The sequence below is a fragment of the Chironomus tepperi genome, unplaced genomic scaffold (genome assembly GCF_022539635.2).
Source record: "Chironomus tepperi strain 1889 unplaced genomic scaffold, CSIRO-AGI_Ctep_v1 contig_219, whole genome shotgun sequence".
NCBI classification, from domain to species: domain Eukaryota; kingdom Metazoa; phylum Arthropoda; class Insecta; order Diptera; family Chironomidae; genus Chironomus; species Chironomus tepperi.
This window is the reverse complement of record NW_027226341.1, coordinates 748,970-770,518: the sequence shown is the minus strand read 5'-3', so window position 1 is coordinate 770,518 and position 21,549 is coordinate 748,970. Positions and strand designations below refer to the sequence as shown.

The window sequence follows — 21,549 nt, the reverse complement described above, 5'->3', positions numbered from 1 at the left end:
CTGATAACATAAATTGGTGCTGAATCATCATGAGGAGAAACAACGAAGACAAAAAAACGAATAACAGCGTTGGAGGCAAACGAATGCGCATGAAGATAACGGAAATATCGTAAGGATCCTAATTCTCTAAAAAAATGTTTGTTTACTCATGAGAGCAATTAGAAAACTCTCAAAAACTTTTTTTTTGGTATTTGTCTTTTCTTCATCATAGGAATTCGGCCTACATAGGAAAAATTTGTAAGTACTTGTAGTATAAATCCACATTTTTATGAGTTCCTTCGTTCTCTCGCTCTCATTTTATCATTCTTTTCTCTCAATTTCTCTGGTTCTATTCTCGAATTCTCAAATAGACTGGCGCAATTAAATTTAGTTCACAATTCAATTTTCCTTATTTCTATATACAGTTTCAGTGTTGTATCGGTTCTTTTAGGTTGTAGCACGTGGCGCTCTCGCTTTTCCGTTTTTTATTCTCAAATAATTTCGTCAAAAAGAAAAAAAAAACTAGACAAGAATATAATTGAAACAGGGAACATGCATAGACTTTTTCGTGTGCGTAACTGACATTATCATATTAAATGGCAATTTTAAAATCAAATGCAAATTAATTCAGACATTGGAAAAAAGAAAATTAAAATTTAATTCGGTTTTATTCGGTATATAAATATACTTTTTATATTTAAATTTCGAATGTGTGGATTTTTAATGCGATTAAGTGGTTTCTCATCTGAGTGAAGGAATAAAATTAATTAAAAACATTGTTACATTAATTGAATCGTACACCATCATCTAATTTGTTTCCATATCAGCTTATGAATTTTGTAGACATGAATGTTATAATGTGAAAAGTCAAGTCAATGTTTATAATGATGTTGATGGAAAATTCATGAAATAATTTACCAAGTGAAATTAATGAAAATCACCGCAGTGTTTATATCATGTATTGATAATGAATATAAAATAACCCAATTCCAATATTATGTTAATTGCAGTTGATCATGAAACATAAATTAAGTAAATAGATATTCGCATTAATACAATTTTCGTTAAGCCAAAAAATTTATGTGGAATTTTAGCATACTGGATTTTTTAATGCAATAAATTTCTACAGACACGATAATAACGACTAAACAACAGTTTTTATTAGTAACATAAACTATTGTTAAACTTGATCGTTCCAATTTATCAAAAAGTTTCCCGAATGGCATGTGATTAATGAGTTTCTGAACAATTTGAAGTTTAACGCGTCAAACAAAAGTCGATATATTGTGACACACGCCGTTAGCGAAAATTGACATCATATTTATATCATAATCATTATATTTTGCATGTGGTAAAATATCCACAACTGAAAAATATTTTTATGAAGAAATAGAAATAGTGAAATTTTAATACAAATATGAAGAGCTGTTTGCAGTGCATAATTATAATTTTTGTAGTATTAAGGGGTAAGTGATTCTTATTCATTATTTAATTTTTGATACAATAATGCAGAAGTAGAAACTGCTGCAGAGCTAGAGAAATGTTGAATAGAGTAAACGAAAAATATTCAAATTTATGCAAAATAACTTCATTCTTAAGTGAGCCTTTCACATTTTTCAGCTATAATGAGTTCAGACTTTTGTTATAATTTGAATGAAAAGACGAAAAGTTCTTTTCTCTTAAATTAAGTTGTTTGGAATTTTTCTTTAAAAAATTATACTTTATGATTAATTTTAATTTTCAATATTAAACATTATAATTAAAAGCTTTTAAAGAAAAATGTACAGCGTATTTTTAATTTATTGAACGGAAAATAAATTTGCTTCATTTTTTCTTCAAAATTTTAAATCACAATATGCAAAATATGCCCTGCTTTTATACAGAAAAAATGCAAAGGTTTGAAGAATAAATAAATTGTTTTTTTTTTTTTGTTACTGCAAAATATTTACTTCAATTTAAATTTAAAAGCAAACATAGAATAATATGGGATGGAAAAAACAAACTGCTGATTAAGAGATTTCTAAAATTGGCAAAAAGTTGTTTTGCTATAGGACAAACGAATCCTTCAAAAATGTTTTCTCATCACTTTGATTTCAGCTGAACTTTTCATTTTATTTGCAAAAAAAAAAACTTTTTCTAGAAACTATATTTTTTCATTTCAAGTAGATACCTGTCAATGAAAATGTATTAAATTCTGGCTTTGTTAGCTCTCAGACAGAACAAAAAATTTAACACTTAGTTGAAAGATTTTAGAAAGAATTTCGAATAAAAGATTTAATGTTACCTAAGGATAAAACAATGTGATACACTTGTAAAATTACCCACAGGAAATTACGCAAAGCTGTGGTACTAACTTGACTGTGTTCTTCTTCATTAAAACTTTTAACGCGGTATTTTAACCTAAACACTTGAACATTTACATGAAAGTTTTTGTAAAAATACAGTATACTTTTACGCATTTTAATAAATTACAATGAAGACAAAAGTCATTATATGAGCGTTTTATAAAAACTCTACATATGTACGATTACAGACAAAAAGAGATCAATTTACGTCATTGCAACAATGTGCTTTCCTTCCAAGAGGTCGTTTTTGTGATAATCAAAAAGGAAATAAAATCGGTCTATCATAAAATATTCTTACATATACATAGAATAGAAATTGCTTACAGAAGCACAATTTCATTCCAAATATGATACATTTTGTTTTTTACTGTTGCCTTTTTATATTTATTATTAAAAAAAATAATAAAACTAAAAAAATAAATTATTGTAATTTAAGTTGATACTTCTTAAAAACAGCAGAAGAAGCAAAAACTGATGAAAATTATTCAATAATTAAAAAGTCAATGATAAATGTAAATGAAATTTTTTCGGTATTAAAAGTAAACATCCATTTATAATTGATATGAATAAATATTGTATCTTATAAAAATTAATTTAATGTCTCCTATATTTAAACTAAACTAATAAGGGGAAGCATAAATCAAAAATCATAAACTATTTTTCATCAGATACATATTAAATATGTGCATCATATAAAAATTATTACGCCACATAAATTTGCTTCAAAATATCATATTTCGTAACATTTGTACCCCCTAAGCTATCAATCGATGGTCAGTGTAATACAACATAAAACAAGATAAAAATTCATTTTTAAAGTAAACCAACGCATTTTTTAAAGGTATATTATCACCATTTTTATTCAAAACTTGCATATTTTACTAAAAAATTGCTTTTATAATTAAATAAACAAATTAAAAATGTATATAACTATAAAGGATACAAAAAAATACCAAGCCGACAAAGTGTCATAAACGATTTATATTGGACTTCAAAAAATATCTAAATATAGCTCAACACACTGTTCTATAAAAATGGCGAATGATGTATAAGAAGAAAAATACGAAAAAAAATGTAATCAATCATTTTTCATCATTATTTTGTCATATACATGTCGAATCGTGCTTTTTTATGTATGTTGTCTAGCTGGCAACGGGAATTATTTGATGTGTGTCTATATTTCATAGTTATATGATCAACTTTATGTTTCAAATCACTTTGGAACGCCAAAAATTCCATATTGTAAAGAAAAAATACACCAGTATAAAAGCTATAATATTTCACAACAACAGAAAGCTTCCCAGAAAGCATTGAATTGTGAGTGAAAACTTTGTTTTATAAATTAGTTATATATAGCAAACGTCTCAATTTCAGTAAAAAAGTTTTTATTGAATAATTAATTCAAATTAAATGAGTTACGTCTTTGGAAGGATGATAGAAAATACATTTAAAGTCAAATATGTATTAGTCATGTTTGAAATGAAAATTGTCGAAATTTATTAATAAAAATATTAATTTATTAGGTATTTAAAGAAATATTTGTTTAAACGCTGATCTTTGCAAAATTATTACTTTTTTAAAAAGTGATTTTTTATTTTCCCTAACAATTTATCCTCATTTCTCCCATAAAAATGTTGATGAATGCTTCCAACAGATTTGTTACTGCTGTACCATATTATAAACAAAGTTAAAAAGCGATTGAACAGAATGAAAGAAAAAAAATTATAAACAAAAATGTTGTTAATGTCTTTTGATCTCGTTCATTCGGTGAGAAAATCTCATTTCCATTATTATCGCTATTAATCAATGTGATTTTTTGAATGATTTTCCAATTTAAATAATCCCACGATTAATATGGATACGTATTTCAGATATCAACTTTTCAACGTTAATAAAAAAACAACAATATTGGAAGGTCGAATCGAATTTTATGCTTAAACACATGTAAAATAGCAGTTATGAACCCTGTTTTGTTCCAATTAAAAATGTTTCATCATCTTGTTGACCGTAGTCATTTGCGGCATAAGATCGTATCTTTCATCAATTCTCTCTGCATATAGATCCTTTTCATTCTCGTTTAGGTTTACATATTTGTATGTGTGAATGATATTTCTATATAAATGCATATATTCCTTTCACATATTGCCTATATATACAGACCCTGAATGGCTTTCCTTATCTTTTTGTTAGCACAACTCCTTTCCTTTTCTGTCCTATTTCATTTCATTTTAGCAGAGTTTTTGCAGCATAATTTTCTAGGAATCTTGTTAGCTTCGGCAGTTATTTTGTTCCCATTACAGAATAAAAATATGTACAAAAAAGCCGAAATACCAAAATTTACTATAATATTATGTAGTTGGAAGCATCGTTTAAGTACTTGAGACTCAGACCAAAATTTTCGGTTGAATGAAGTCAAATGAGATTTCCTTCTCCTATGTTGCGTAAGGTATAAATGTTTGTGTCCTTTTTTATTTATATACGTATTCTAAAAAAAATATCAAAATACGTTGTACACAAAAAAGGTTTCAACCAACAGAGAGATATAAAAACGGTATTAAATTCTACTATATTTTTATTTATTTTTTGCGAGGTTCTAATGGACACATCTTTAGTCTCAAACAGCTTAAATCAAGTGGTTTTTATAACTTTTCCCCTCATATCGCTTGTTTTCGTATTTTTATTATTTTTTTCTTCTTTATATTCTTAACGAGGAGCGATTTTGTTTCAGTATTTTGTTGGATTGAACTTCTTGGCTGTAATTTTTTTTTAAAAAAAACCATTTTAATTTAGGAAAGATAATGGAAGTTTTAGGTTATTTAACAAAATTGCGTTTAAATTTGTGTTAAAGGAATCGTAAAAATAGGAGCTGTTGAATACTCAGTATTAAACTTTTTTTTTCAATATTCTATATTTGTTCTACCATCGTTTGAGATGACTGGAAAATAAAACTATATTCATAGATTCATCAAAATCTGCATATATATAAATATTTGATAATCTACAACATGAACGTAAACAATTGCGAGATCCGAAGTCATGTTAATGTCGTTCCTGAGATGAGCAGTTACTTAAGCAGTTACATAAATTCATTTGAATACATTTTGACTAAATTATTAATATAATTGACGGAATTGTCTTACTGTTTTGAGTAGTTTTAAGAATCCTGAAGAAGAGAACTGAATATGCGAAGTTATAACTTGGTTTTAAGCATAATTCCATGGTAGCAACATGTAAATTTTTCGATTGAATGATGATCAATTTTATATTAAATTTGTAATTTACAGCAATGCAAATCACCAGATATATATATTAATTAATCTAACCCACTATGCTTGGTGGTTTTTTATTTTGGTTTGTATAAATTTAAATTTTAAAAAATTTACTTTATTAAAGAATTTTATTGTTAAAGGAAGTATATTAAGAGAAATTTATCTTAAAAAGTTTCCCTAAACTTTTTGTCTAGAAGGCAAGGGCTTAGTGTTATCATGGAATCCCTTCATTGGTTATTGTCTTAAACTTGCACCTTTTCTTTTGCATTATCTGTTTTCACGAATAGCAAAAAGATATTCCCCTTCATCTTGAAGAAAGGGATAGCGGAAAGAAATTGTGCTTGCCACATGAAAATATGAAAGATTTTTTAGCAGCTTCATGCAAAGCCTTAAAAGGGAAAGTATGAAAAATATTTTTATGTCTCTTTGCAGGTCTATGGATGAATTTTTTTCTTTCTCTTATAAATATTTCACCCATAAAATTGCAAAGTAGGGGAAAGATGAAAATACCATCTCTTTGTACCGCTGTGCCTGAAAAGCATAGAACATGAATTCACGCGAGTGTAAAGAAACATTTTTTTTTTCTTATTTTGTTGTCATTTCCTCAACCTTACTTTGCTATTGTTTTATTTGAATCCGCAAAACATATTCACCTTACCAGAGACAATGCCTCAAGATAGATAACAAAAAAAAAATTCTCGACTCTGACAACGCACGAAGCTATCATTCATGATGAATTGAAAATCAATTTATATTCAACCTATCCTTTTGTATAGTATGTATATCTATATTATAATATTATTCATAGCCTTTAAAGCCCCTTGTATTCTTATTATATTAAAGTTAAAAAAAATTATAATGAAAGAAAAATTCCATAACGACATTTTAGCTTTTTTACTTTGAGAAAGGCTTAGCCAATTTCCTGCTTTCTCGTTGTCGATTTTGTATAGATCAAATCAGAATGCCTTTAAAGCATTTTTGCTTATTCTGTTAAATGATACGAGATTCGAAAGATTCTCACTTTTCAATCGATAATAAATAAATTTATAGTACTTTTTTATTATTTTTTTTGGAAAAGAAAGAATGTAAAATAAGAAAAAGAAGAAGAGAAAAAATTGAAAGTAGTAAAGCACAAGAACATTGAATTCTCATTGAAGATGAAAAGGGCTTCAGCCCCATGTCACAAAATCTAAAGCGCGTTCTCTCTTTCTTTCTCATTGTTATTTCGCATATACAGTCAAACATACAAGTGTACATATATAGAATACAAAAGGAGGGGAAGAGAGCAACATAAAATCCTCAAGCGAATATTTACGAGCTTTTGATCTTAAGCTTTTACATGGCACAAGGAAAATCTCTTTATGACGATAAAAAGATCAACTTTAAGAGTGTTGCTTTGCATGGAAGAGAGCTATGCTTATATTGCTAACAAAAGAAATATCCTTCCTTCCCTTACATAATGCACAATTGAATCTCATAGAAAGGGAAAAAAAAGTATAGCATACAATGTGCATGCTTCAAGGCTAAGTCAAATGGAAGCCACATTGGATATTTATAACAGCATACAATCATACGTACAAACATTGCTTACATTACTGGTGAATCCAGTTGTTAATGTTTGGAAAGGCAAAGAAGCATAACATGTACTAAAATTTCAAGTGCTTTATTTTGCTCACATGAACAAAACCCAAATGCAAAGGGAAATAGGATTATTGAAACACAGACATGAAAAAGTATGTAATGCAATTCGCGAGTTCATACTTATGTGAAAAAGAGGCGTTCGCGTATCGTATTAAGCAATTGTTATAATGCTTAGTTTGGACTTTAAAGTTTTATTGTTGCTACATCATGTTCATTTAATTTCTAATCACGACATTTAAGTTCTATGATATTTAGAAAAAAATATGTAATCGTTTTGTGACGTAAAGTCGTAACTTAAATTACTTGATATCTGCTATCCTTAAAACATAAAAACTTTTCTTCATTAGTGTAGGTGAAAAATATTTTCGCTATCTAAGTCAACCCACGCAATTAATTATAACTTCTTATTTTGTATAGCATTAAGCTAACAATTTTGGGAAAGATTAATTCATTACTTTCTTGTTTAAAAATAAATAAAAAACCTTTGAAAATTAAAATATATATATATATATATATTATGAATGAATTAATGTATCAGCACTTTTAATTTACAAAAACGTTTATGTACTTAAGACTTTGCACAATGGTTAAAAATTTCATGTGCTTAAATAAATTCCATGGAAATGAGTAAAAGAAAATAAGGAGGCAGAAGCAAAAACTAATTTTACAAGTTTTTCATTTAACATATCAGATGATATAATATCTGTACGACAGTATAAATGCTAAGAATGAAAATGAAAGCATAGAGAAGATTAAAGAACTCAGCAATTATTCGAATCAAGTTGATTACAAGAGAGATGAGCGAATCTATTGAATATTCATTAGAGAAGTTTGTCTAACATTCATTTTTATTGGGCAACTTCGACACAACCCATTCCATATAATTAACTTTCACATTTTCTCCCTCACAATTAATTTTATTTGTAAGTAAAAAGAAGATGATGGTAAAAAGCATTTTTGTTTGTCCAACTTTCCTTTCATTTATTTTATAAATACATCCCATTCGATAAGTGGGAAATATGCAGATGGTGTGGACAGAATAGCAAAAACCAATGAACATACATATGCTCATGAAATAGAAAAACTCCAATGTATAAGTTTGAATTTATATGATATTTAGTTTTAATTCCATAACAGTCACATTTCTTTTAATTACATTATAAGTACCTAATAATTGCAATTTTATGATTACATTTTATAGAAGTTTAATACAATTTAAAGGAAGTAAAACTTTAAAAAAACTTTTAAAACTTTTTGGGAACAAAATTTCTTTAACATTTTTGTCGATTTTGTTAAGTCTTTATCATTAGAAACATATGAAGACATACAAAACATCAATTTCGACAATTTATATCAACTTAAGGAGCGTTGAAAATTGTAAAATTATATGCCGATACTTGATATCGTAATATATGTTGGAAAACGTGATGGTACCAAAAAATATCGTTCAGGCAAATTACTATCGAGTTACAGTACTATATATGGGATGTAAAGTATTTTATTTCTTAGCTTACCAATATTGTCTTTTATTACTTCTTATATCAATGTATTTAGATGTGTATGATGAGTGAAAGTTTCAGACACAATTTGCTTAAATGTCTTTTTGAAAATATTTATAAAATGGGATTTAATTTATCTACGATGTAGGAACCTATATTATTTCAAAAACAAAATAAAAATACGACTAAGGTATGTTTATAATACAAAGACAAAAATGAACATTTTAAAAAATTTAAAACAATAAAAAATCAATTACAGGTCAGTGATATATGACTAAGTTAGAAAGGATTTAGGGGTTTAAATGTGTACAAAATCTGTAGTCAAATTTTTATAAGAGACAAATTATAAGATTTTTAGTTCATTCTAAACTATAAAAATTTGCCAAGTTTAATGATTTATAAATCGTTATAATATAGTTGCTATAATTTACCCAAACTGTTAACCGTGGAGATGAGGATAAAGGAACAAAAAAGAAGGGAAACAATATCCCAGAAAAAGGAAATGAAGGGAAAGAAGAGAGGAGAGACAAAAAGGAGGAAAACTTTTCCATTTGATTCAACGAGGCTTTTATTATTTTCATTATTTTTACAACACAAAGAGGAGTGTTAAAATAAAGAAAAGGAACAAAAAGAAAAGATTTCACCGGATAAATGAAAATGTCGAAGTATGATTGTGGGAAGAAGTAACATTTTCGTATGCTTTGTTTTATTTTTTTAAGCATTTATACTTTGACATCCAACACAGCTAAACAATATAACAGAATGTAAAAAGTGAAACTGAAAAAGATTTATGAAAAAATAATATTTCTTTTTTGCTTCATTAAGTACCTACCTAATAAAAACTTGATTAAGCATGGTTTTTTGTGTTTAAACATCAAAGATGTTAGAAACTAATTATTGCTAATAATTGACAAAGAGTTCATGCTAACATTTATATTTCGTAATGTCAATTAACAATAAATTATGATAATCTTCAAATAAAGTTTTCGATTTGATTTTCCATACATATATGAAGAAAACAAAAAAAAAATAAATAAAAAATTGAGAAAAAGTTCACGAAATAGATATTTCCATCTATGTTTCCTTGAACAAATAATAAAACATAAAAATGCCAATATCCTTTACCTGTATTTCTTTTACATAAGCATACTATCAAAATAAATATGATCAGCATTAAACTAGTATCATCGCATACCGAAGCATTTTATGACATTTTCCTCTTTATCAATACGATTACTGAAAATAAATGTTCTCTTTTGTATTTGCTCAACGACTGATAGTAGATAATTTTATGCATCAATAAAAATTTTTATTCGTGTCCCATTCCAATTATGGTTGCTTTTTGTCTATTCAGTTCTTGTCCTACCCTTAAAATGATTTCGTTTACATTTTCACGAATGCCATTTCAATCGTCTGGGAATGTTATCAATAGTAGACATAACAAATTTCCAAATCATTCCTAAAATGTCATCGCGTTCATTTAAAAGTAAAATGAAAGAGAAAAGAAATCATTTTTGTGCTCGTTTATGGAGTGAGAAATAATTTGTTAGAATGACTGCAATTTAGCTAAAGCTCTATTCATTATCGTAAACGTGAATAAATGCGTTTTTAACTTGGTTTTTATATTTTTGAATTTTATTGCTTAAAAAGATTTTAAGAATAATTTCCATTAATGAAAATTGATAAAAAAAAACTTACTTGATTTTTCATTGAATACCAAATTATTAATTATTCTGCTTAGTTTGTTTGCTTTAAATGTATAAATAACATTAATCATTCTATTTGTCTGTTTACTTTTGCGATGTGTGTCTGCTTAAATAATCCTTGCTTTTCTTTTTACGATTTTTTTCTAAAAAAAAATTTAGTTAAATATCCAATTTGACTTGACAGCCAGGATATCTCAATTTATTGCCAAGTTGTCTGCTATTTTGGACAGTTAATCAAAAATTTTGGTATTTCGATATTCATTATTACTTAATGTGTTCTAGTTTGACAGAGAATCTGTAACTTATTGAATATAAAATACTAAATATACCTAAATAATACTTAGGGATAAACTTTCATTCACTTACTCTCTTTCAACTCCACAAAATAAGTATACATTTTTTTTTTAAATTATACCATAGTATTTACCTACCTTAACTGTCTCTTGTCCCTTTATTCGCATCCAGAATAAGAGAAGAAGATGGTTCATGATAATAGCAACAGCAAACGTCTTATATCATTGCCTCACACCAACTGACATGAATAGGATGTTGTAAGACGAGAAATTGCGCATTATAAGGAGGCACAAAATTATCTTGTTATGATAAGAAGGATATCTGGAGGATTAAAAAATTTCCTTTGCCATGTTCGGCTTCAATTTCAGTTAGGCAATAGCAGGGCATAGTTGAAAGTATATTTATTGGTGTACGTATGTATATGTATGAGCAAGTGTCTGAGAGTATAAAAAATTTTTCATTCCAATGTTAGGTGAATTCACAAAAGAAAGCAGCAAAAAATATCTAACAAAAAGAAAAGAAGATGACGAAGCGTAGGAAAGACACACACTTAAAACACGAAGGCATTTGACAGTCATTCTTAATGGGAATCTGCTGTTCTTGTTTTCAAGAATAATTAATGTCCCTTTTTCTCTTCTTTATTGTCCTTACTGCCGAATAAATTTTGCAATTTTCTTTCTCTTTTATTTCGTTTCTCACTTCTCATCATTGTTCTTAGGATAATTCACTCATTGATGCGCCTACTGCGAAATGAAGCAAAAAGTGAACTGAATAAGAACAAAGTTAAAAAGAGCGAGTGAGATGGAAAATTTCATAATATAATCGCTATGATTTTCCAGTCATTGATTTTTATATTGTAAGAACCAAAGCCCCTCTCTTTTCGTCTTCATTCAATACAACTTCGAATAGAAATCAATTTCCCAACTTTTTTCAAATTTGTTCCTTGATATTTTCATGATACAGTAGAAAATTGAAGCGCATTATATAAAAATAATATTTTTATAAAATTTCAAAACATATAAAAATCTTAAAGAAATAATGAACAATGTTCCTAAATATATTTTTAAAAAATTTCTTATTAAACAGATTTTTCGCATGTGTAATATTTTTGCGGTACAATCCGCTTTTAGGTTAAAAGTCGTTATTCAGTAAGGTCATGTTCATGTTATATGATATCGAAAAGCCGACAAAATAGCTGCCTAAGAATTATATTTCAAAAATTTTCGTTCAAAAAGCATTTCAAAGCCAATGATTGGACATTGAAATTAATGAAAGGTAAAGTAATAAAATTTGTATCTCACCCTCCTTATGATTATTACTTATCATATTTAGAAACCCCGCATAAATTTGTACTTTATCATCAATTTCAATTTCGCTGGAAATGGTATTATTATAATGTATAATTTTTCTTTCACTTAATTTCTGTATAAATAATGTAAAACCGCGGCAAATTCTCTTGCTTACTCATTCATTCAATATAATATAAGTATTGTAATTCGTTAGTATAATTGATATTGAATATAATTGGTATCAATCACGATTCAATAATGGAAAATTGCGAAATAATTTTTTTCTCCGTTTCCTCCTTCGGTACCTTCTCATTCTTTGTTTTCCCACACCCCAAGTCAATCTCATGCATAAAAACATTTCTTAATTGGAAGTAATTTTGAGGGATTTCTGAAAGTAATTTGAGCTCTTACTACCACCGAAGATTATTGATTTTTTCCCTCAAACAACGCTGCTATAAAATAAAATAAAATTGCGTAAAATCTCATCGTGAATTGGTGTTGAATGTATAGCACAATTCATAATAAAGAATATAAATATGCTTTTAAAGAGAATTACGATATTTTGTACGAAGGAAAATGTTGGATATTATTGCAACGTAAGGAAAAACTACTACTAGCGATAGTTATTGTTCGAAACGCATTTTATTTATTTTTGGTTTTATATTTGTCTTTTATTAAGCTGTTAAGTATTAGAGTATTAATGAAGTCACTAAATTAAGTACTTATTTTCTACCTACTTGAGTTTCACAACACCTATTATTTTGTCAAAAATCACACAATTGGGAGCGTTTTTTATTAGATGAATCGCAAGCAACATAAGCAAGACATAAAATTATAAGACAAAAAAAAAGATGAAAATTGTGAGAACTCACTACGCACAAAATGACAATAAATGATATCGATTTATCTCGCGGTGTTGTGCACATAGTAAAGAAAGTAAGGGAGAAAGATAGCGAGACTGTATGAAGCATAAAAGAAAAATGGGAAAATTTCAACAATAGAAAGCCATCGTGTTTTTATTTTACTTCCTTAACACTCTCATACTCTTTTATTTTGCTTTTTCCCTTTAGCCAGCTATTTCCTCACCGAAGGCTGTTTGACTATATTATGACTATAATGAATTATAATTAGGCGCAAAATGAGAAAGAGAGATGAAAAAGAAAAAAAAGTGAAAAAAAAATAATAAATGATATTTATAAATGAAATAGCAGTGCCTTAATAGAAACTGGAGGAAGAGGCAATGAGGTTTCTATTTGAAATCATCATGATCCTAACTCGAGAATTGTATAACATTAATGATGTATGCGATTAGAAGAAGAAAAATAACGAAAAAGGGGGAGACAAATGGGTGTTTGTCTGTTGAAATGTCTGTTTCGTGGCTTTATATTTGACTTAATTTAAATGAAAGCGAAACCGCTCTTTTAACATTCATACTCATTCACTCACTGCTTAATTCATTGTGCAAGTAGATATAAAATAATCGAGCAGTGAAAATCGCAAACAATAGAGAAAGAATTATAAGCATAAACAGTTGTGCATGCGGCCCACACTATATTACACAATGGGAACAGTAATTAATCATACTCCCAACGAATATCCTTCCTACTGTCATACTATGCGCCTCCTGAACATCAGTAATCAATTTGAGGTCGTGAGCCCTTTTCTTAAATTGAGCATCGATTACTTTCTGAAACTGCAGTGGCTTTTGTACGCACTCCTTACAAACTGTAATAAATTGAGGAGTGGCTTTTGTACGATATATATTAGTATTTATATGTTTGTAAAATATTCATGAAGAAAAAGCATTAATTTGTGTTTAATGATTCGACGGGCCCTTTCTGTCTTCCTATAGTTTCTCTAAAGTCTCATTCTCTCTTTCTCTTACTTGGAAAAATATAATAGCAAATGCTATTTTCGCAGAATAAAAAACAATTATTGGATCATTGCCTTTTTGACTTTTTTAAAAAACAACTTTAAAGTTTTTTCAATGGAAATTAATTAAATAAATTTAATTTATTGAATTGGATATGTATTGCATGCATATAAACATGAAAATAAGTTGATTTAAAAATTAACAAGAAAAACATGTGTTCAAATGAGGGAATGCTTGATATTTCATTCGATTTTTGACTGTTAGTTTTTGTTGGTTTTTTTTTTTTTAATTCTTAATATTGTACAATAATGGTTGTATTTTTAAAAAGCATTAATAATTACTTCTTGCCAAAAAAAAACTATACTCTGAAATATTAATTAAAATTAATTCGTTTCCTCCAATAACAAAAGAAACATTCGTTGGCTTTTAAGTCTTATTAATAATTTAACGACCCAAAATTTTTTGTCATCCACAATTTGATTTTAATCTTTTAAAACATTGAATTCGCTATGTAAAATTATTAAAACAAAAATTTGATGAACTAATGTTTTGCCAAATATTTAACTTGTTGTATCAATATATTCTATGTTATAACTAATAATTTAATTCGAATTTGCTATATCCTTACACTAATGCATGATATTTTTTAAAAAAAAATTTGCGACAGGAAAATTATATATTATTCACATAGCAGATATATTTCATGCTATACCACATTATTATGAATACAAATTCATATGAGCGCTTTATTTACTTTAACAAGCAGTCAAACATTTACAGTTTTCCTTTTTAACTTCTTCCGATATGCCGTTCTGCGTCATTCAAAAGTTTTTTTATGAGGCATTCATAACACTTTTGTTCGTCAGTTAGTAGTAAATTTAATAATTCTTCCAACCATGTAATATGGAAGTCATGTTATAGAAAGAAAAATATACACATGATATGTTAAAGACAATTTTTCAAAGATCGTGACAAATTGGCTTATAGCGCTATAAAACTAAATTTTTTATAGAGCAAAAGAAGCGAGGAACATGTGTAATGTATCATATGTGATATTATGAATAATATTTTTTCATATATTTATATGGATATATATATATATATATGAATGTGAAGAAAAGTAAAAAGAAGAAAAAAAAAAGTAAAATAAGACGATAAAAATTGAAGAAAAAACTATCATCCTTGTGCCGAGTGCTTGCCTTTTATGATGATGACATTATTTCGCATTTTTATGTCATCGACAAAAAATTTATAGAAGAAAGGTGGAAAGAAAAAAATATTCTAAAGTATACTTAAATTCATGGGATATAAGAATTATTATTGTTGCTTTCATTAAAAATTCAATTTCAGTGTAATATATCGAATGGAATGTAATAAAGTTAGTGTACAATACTGATTATTATATTTCACATTCTTTCTCAATCATCGTCGCTTTTCTCATACTTTCATGTTCATTTTCCTCATCTTGCCTTTATTCATGCATTTCGCAATAACACACCATCGTCTCAATAAATCAACAAAGAATTTTTTATTAATATTTTTATATGCTTCATTCAACCATAAATCACCAAGACGGTTTGCACATACATATAGATATAAACAACATACAATGCTGTTCAAGTTATTACTAAAAAGTGTTCACTTAAAGCTTAGAATTGAAATCTTAATTTGAATGTCCTGCTGTATTAAAAAAAAAAAAAAACATGTTTCCAGTAGCTTTAGTGCTATTTATTAATGTTTGGTAGTGTCAATTAATTTTTTTTCACTTTTGATTTGATATTATAAAGGAAATAACGAACCAAACTATTTTTGAACACTAGTACATCGAAGCTTAAAAGTTCTTCACAAAACCAGTATGTATAGATAAAAAGTTCTTTTATTTGTTTAAATCTACAACATGAATTTTGAAACATTATAATTTCCTTAACAAGTTTTCATACGGGTACTCTATGAAATAGTACAAATTTGTTTTTAAAGAAATTTTTAAACAAACTCTTTGACATTTTACAATGGTACAAGTGATTTGATTACTACAGAACTTTCTTTGATTGTACGCTTAAAATTTGGCCTGTATTAATATTTTTACATAAATTTTGTTTTTAGAAATTTATGAAATTATAAAAGCTAATTATTTAACCAGAAAGGGATGTTAAGAAGATAAGTTAATTTTAAGCATCTTAATAATATTGACTTAAAAAATATAAAATGTTCAGGCATTTTTAAAAATTTAACACAAAAAACTCATTAAAGTCCCAAGCGATACAAATTAGATGAGGGAACCCGTATGGAATCCACATGAAATGGTTGCCATTTATTTATTTATTCATATTTATATCATATAACGAAAAAGTATTGCTACTGAAACTTGTTTTAAATGTTTTTCTAAAATACTCTATGGTACTCAATAAATTGGTTAGTAAAGTATACGTTTTCACTTTTCAAATGACAAACTTTTAGATCTGCATTTTGAACTTAATTTTAAATGTATCGTAATTTTCCAATAATATTCTCAATAGTATTATTTAAATCAATCGAAACTTCACAAATGATTTCAATTCAAAGTCTCTTGAGAATACAATTAATTTAACATCATTCTTTATCATTTTTTTTTTATTTATTTTCTTTTTTTCGTATGTGATTCCATTCTTATGTGAATTTATATCATCGTGCTTAACAATGAAGATGTAGAGAATGAAGAAAAAAGGAACTAAAAAACTAAAAAACGAGGATGTAGCATCCACATGAAATCTAAAAATTAAATGTTCATTAATGAATTTGTTAATCTCAAATGTTTACTTACGTGATTTAGTAATCTCCTCCTCCAACATTGTTCTCCTATCATTTTGTTTCCAAAATGTTCGTTTTTAAAACTCTATATCATTACGTTTTTGCTTTTTTAGTTCAAACAGTTCATGCTGAATTTTTTTTTCATCCTTTTCTCCCCGCGTTGATGAGAAAAGCACTTCAATGTGCATGAATAATACTGCATGCAGTATATAGAAACAATCACATAGCGACAAATGTTAAAATTGAGGTTTCATGTTTGCAGAAAAGCAAGCAGTAGCAATGGGAAAAAGTGGAAAATCTTTGGTTGTAGCAGCTATGCATGTATACATATTTTATATACATCGCTATTTAAAATGGGATGATCGTGTGCTGTTTCCCTACAATAAGGTATATAGAATCATGGCTTTGATTACTTTTTCCCATGTTTTTATCTCTTTTTTTCTACCAACTCAATGCTAGCGAAATTCGCTACTGCTCATTTATAGGGTTGCTGATGCAAATGTTTGTATTTCTCTCTTGAATATCTTTTTGTGCATTTTTTATTAATAAAATGTATTTGTGACCACTTTTTATCATCATGTCCTTTAAATCTAAGTGAGTAAAATTTCTACGTAACACAAACATTTATTTCATTTAACAGAATTGTAAAGTTCTATATTAACAAAGACTTTTTTAAAATTCAAATGAGAGTTTCTGATATTATCAATTGTAATCTTTAGAACAAAATCCCGAGCGACAAAAAGTTGTTGACTTCCATCAAACTCCCATAAGAAATTCACTGCTTTTTAGGAACTACATAAAAAATTCCACATTTTTATTATGATATTTTAATAAATTTCACCAAATGTTCAAAATATCAAATCTTTAATGCTTTTGATGAAAGCGAAAACACATTCTTACCGCATCTGAAATCCTATCTGTTTTTTTTTGAGCACCTCAAATCGAATAAATGTAAATTCAAAGTATTCAAATGTGAAACACGATGTGAATATGAAAAAATATATTTTTTTAAAAAATTAATGCAATCTAATTTGTGACTGCTCAAAGAATGAAACTTTTCTGAAACATTTTTTTATTCTGCTGGTTTAAGTTGTAACTTTTCTTCAGTTGTCATTGTGCAGTTTTATACACACTTATGAGCGTATATGAACGTAATAAAGGAAATGAGAAAAATCTTAAATTATTCATGCTACATGTTTCTTATTTCAGCGTATGAAAAACTTTTTATTTGCTTTTTTGCAAGTGTATTCTGATTAAATTTCAAACGGAAAGATATCCTGATATGATTGCATATCAACATGGCTATTTCTACAGTTGATATTAGAATCCAAATCATTTTTTCCAAGATTTATTTTGCATCTTTTTTTTATAAAAGAATAAATACTTTCAATATAGTTCTTCATAAACTTCTTTGTAAGGGTCTAAAATAACAAAAAAAGGATATGCAATATCATAGCCAGATTCTCATATTGTCGTCGATATACTCTCAACAAATATTCTAAAATTTTCGATCAACACATCTGTGGAATTTGCGATGAAGATAAAGAGAACACTTTCAAATTTTGAATGTTTGCATTGTGTTAGATACGCAAATAACAAATAACCATCATCATTTCACTGAGTTTCTTCGTTTGCTATTTAAAGTTTTTCTTTATCTTTTCCTTCAATTCTTCTTTTTTGTACTTATCTCATCACATGATTATTTGCATGAGCAAATTCAAATGTTTGATGTTGGGCTGATGAACGCAATGAAACAAAAATTTAGAAAAAGAAATAGGTATTTTTGGACATAGTTATGTGTGCATATCGCATGATATCGCAAAAACATTTTATTGATTTCAAGTTGATTTTTGCAATCGACAATGATTTAGCAGTTTACTTTACTGGAAAAGATCTAGATGAAAAGAAAAAACAAAACAGGAAATTTCGGCTAAGATAAATAGATTTTTAATAAGTTTCGATATATCTGTCTACTAAATTTTCACTATTGAAATTTTCTACTATTGACTATTTTCTTCAAAGTCCTCCCTTTGCTATAAATAAGATTAACGTTGAATCAGTTATCAGTCATTTATGCTCAGTATCAATATTTATATGTATGTATATTTTATATATGTGGTTTTGATATTTATTGGAAATATGAGAATAAAATGTGAAAATCATCATATCAGAAGCATCGTTATTTCAAGAAGATGAGCAAGAGATTGAGAAAGAAATGGCAAGGCCATACAATAGTTTTGTATTCATATCACAACATATTTATGCCGAAATGTATATATTTTCTGTATACAAACATAAATGCGAATGTCAATGGAATATACAAACTATCAACAGAATCTCGATATGTCATCGACCGAGAAACGATTTTGTTTAACCAAATTAGGGAAATGTCATTTGAATGAATAGAGAAAATGGTATTTTTGAAATATATATGAGGTATATTGTGATGCATATACACACATTATAACAATTTTTATAATGCTCTTCATTTATTCCTTAGAAATAACTCTCATTTTACGATGAAAGTTACGATTAAATCGTACCACATAGTAAAATTTACACATATTTTATCATACACTTTTCTCCTTTTTTGTTATTCATACATTTGTAATCTTTACGAATTATTTACGGAGCAGAAATCTCTTCTCTCCTTTTTATACTCGATATGTTGTACAGAAAAATCCTCTTGAAAAAATTCATGTATGTCGAATAGAAGAAAAAAAACAATGGATGGATTATCGTTGGAACGCTTTGTTTCAAGTACATATGTTTTGATATCTACTTAATAACTTGTTTGAAATACTTTGTACAATAAATCCTAGATTTAAATATTTTTGCAACCGAAAAACCATCATACTATGAATTAGTTTGTATCTAAAAATAAAAATTTTTGTTGGGATTTTTTTAGATATTTTATTATGCCTTTTTCCTCTTTAAAGCATTTTATTCAATAACACTAAATTAATTTCTCGATTTCATAAGTCTATTTCTATTTATACTTTCTTGTAATTTTTAATAGTTTAAATGAATACAAAAGAATGGAGAAAAATACGAATCAGTCATTCGGAAACTATTGCGCATACTAAATAATTTTTATGCTGAATAATGTATGCAGAACAAAATATAAATATTGAAAGATAGGAAACGTCAATGTAATGAAGGAAGCGGATCCATAAAATATTTTCACGAAATAACTCTATACAAAAATCTGAAAAGAGAGGAAGCAAAGTAAAGAGACAAATACATAAATCATCATTTTCTGCAAAAAAAGAAAGCTTTTGAAATTCCATAAACACATTCACATTACATGGAATATTTATTTCGTAAATATTTTCCATACATTTATGTCACTTCTCATGGCAAAATAAAAAAATAAATACGAAAACAGAGATGACAACAATAGCAGTACGCTAATGTGTGAAGAATAATTTCTGGGATGAAAATTGAGAATTTGAACTTTATTTAGCTAAACATGCTTAAATAAAGAAATGCTTTCACCTTTAATACTTACTTCATGACAATACGTGAACAACATTGAAAGTTGTTTTGATATTTTGACCTACTCGTGTAAGGTTAAAATATTATTGAAATATTGATGGTTTGTTGATACGCTTAAAGGAAGTGGAAAATATATATATGTATATATACAAGTTGTGTGTTTAACCTACCAGCAATATAAGTATAGTATTATAACTTTTAATCCAATAATGTGTCATGTTGATATCGACAAGAAGCGCAAGACCTATATTGTATCATATTATATTTAATATTGAATCCTTTTAACAGATTTTCGACGGTAATAACAAATTATAATTATTGATTTATGAGAATAAGTTCAATAAATTTACACAAAAGCAAGAAGGGGAAAAATTCAATCTTTAATATATCATGGAGAATATAAATACTTTAAATAGCTTGAAAATGATGAATGAGCAAATTTCCCGGTATATGAAAAAAAAACTTCATAATTTTCCATCTCTTTTATAGAAAAAAAAATAAAAATAACATTATATTTGACTGAGTGACTTCAGCGCATTTTTGATGAAGCAATCAGTCTTTGATTAAAAAGTAAATACGAATCAATTTTTAAGTTACTACAGAAGCAAGCTTTCAATAACTGGTTAAAATCTTAATGAACAAAGTGTGTTTAAAATACCTTTTGTAATCAAGTTTACAAAAATGTGCTAAATCTAGGATGAAACGAAAGAGTAAAGAATAAATTAAAGAACACGAAGCTTTGGAAAAAAAGCAAATGAGAAAATATCATTTGCCAACTTGAATAAAGTTTTTCTAAATATATTGCAACAATGATGTGAATAATAAACTTTAAGACTAAAAAGCATCATATAAACTAAATGAAAAACTAATATGGTATGAATTTGCATATGCATGGTTTCATGAAAGCTTTTATAATTATTTACCTTTTGTACTTCTTCAACATTATGCTCGTATAGTAGAATTGACTAAAGGTTTGGAATGCATAGATTCTACAACTTTAATTTTTTTACAACTAAACCAGATAGACTCAGAGGATGCTCAAATTAGAGCTGAGCATGCTCTCCCATATAAATACAAATGCCTCTGCTTTGCCCTAAAACAATAAGATTCGCACCCCATACGTAACCTAATTTTGGTTGCTTTTAGAAAAGAATGAATGTTGAGAAAACTAAAAATCGATTTTTCTACTTACTGGGTATTATCACAATGAAAGAAATTTAAAGAATTAAAACAGAGATGGAATGTAAAATGAATGAAGCTACAGAGAGTATAAACAATAGAAATCAAATTTGCATAATTTCATAAATTGTATACAGACACGTTTTAATGAGCGCTTGGGTTTTTGTTATTTCCAGTAAGCATAGAGATA

At 27.3% G+C, this 21,549-nt stretch overlaps 1 protein-coding gene across 1 annotated transcript in view; it reads left to right on the top strand.

Moving 5' to 3' along the window:
- Positions 1 to 400: 400 nt before the first annotated feature.
- Positions 401 to 21,549, top strand: part of LOC139090778 (uncharacterized) — a 40,448-nt gene continuing 19,299 nt past the window's right edge. Inside the window, exon 1 of the mRNA XM_070640600.1 lies at positions 401 to 1,445. Coding sequence (XP_070496701.1) covers positions 1,397 to 1,445 — 49 coding nt within the window. The 5' untranslated portion in view covers positions 401 to 1,396. The remainder of the gene's footprint in view (positions 1,446 to 21,549) is intronic.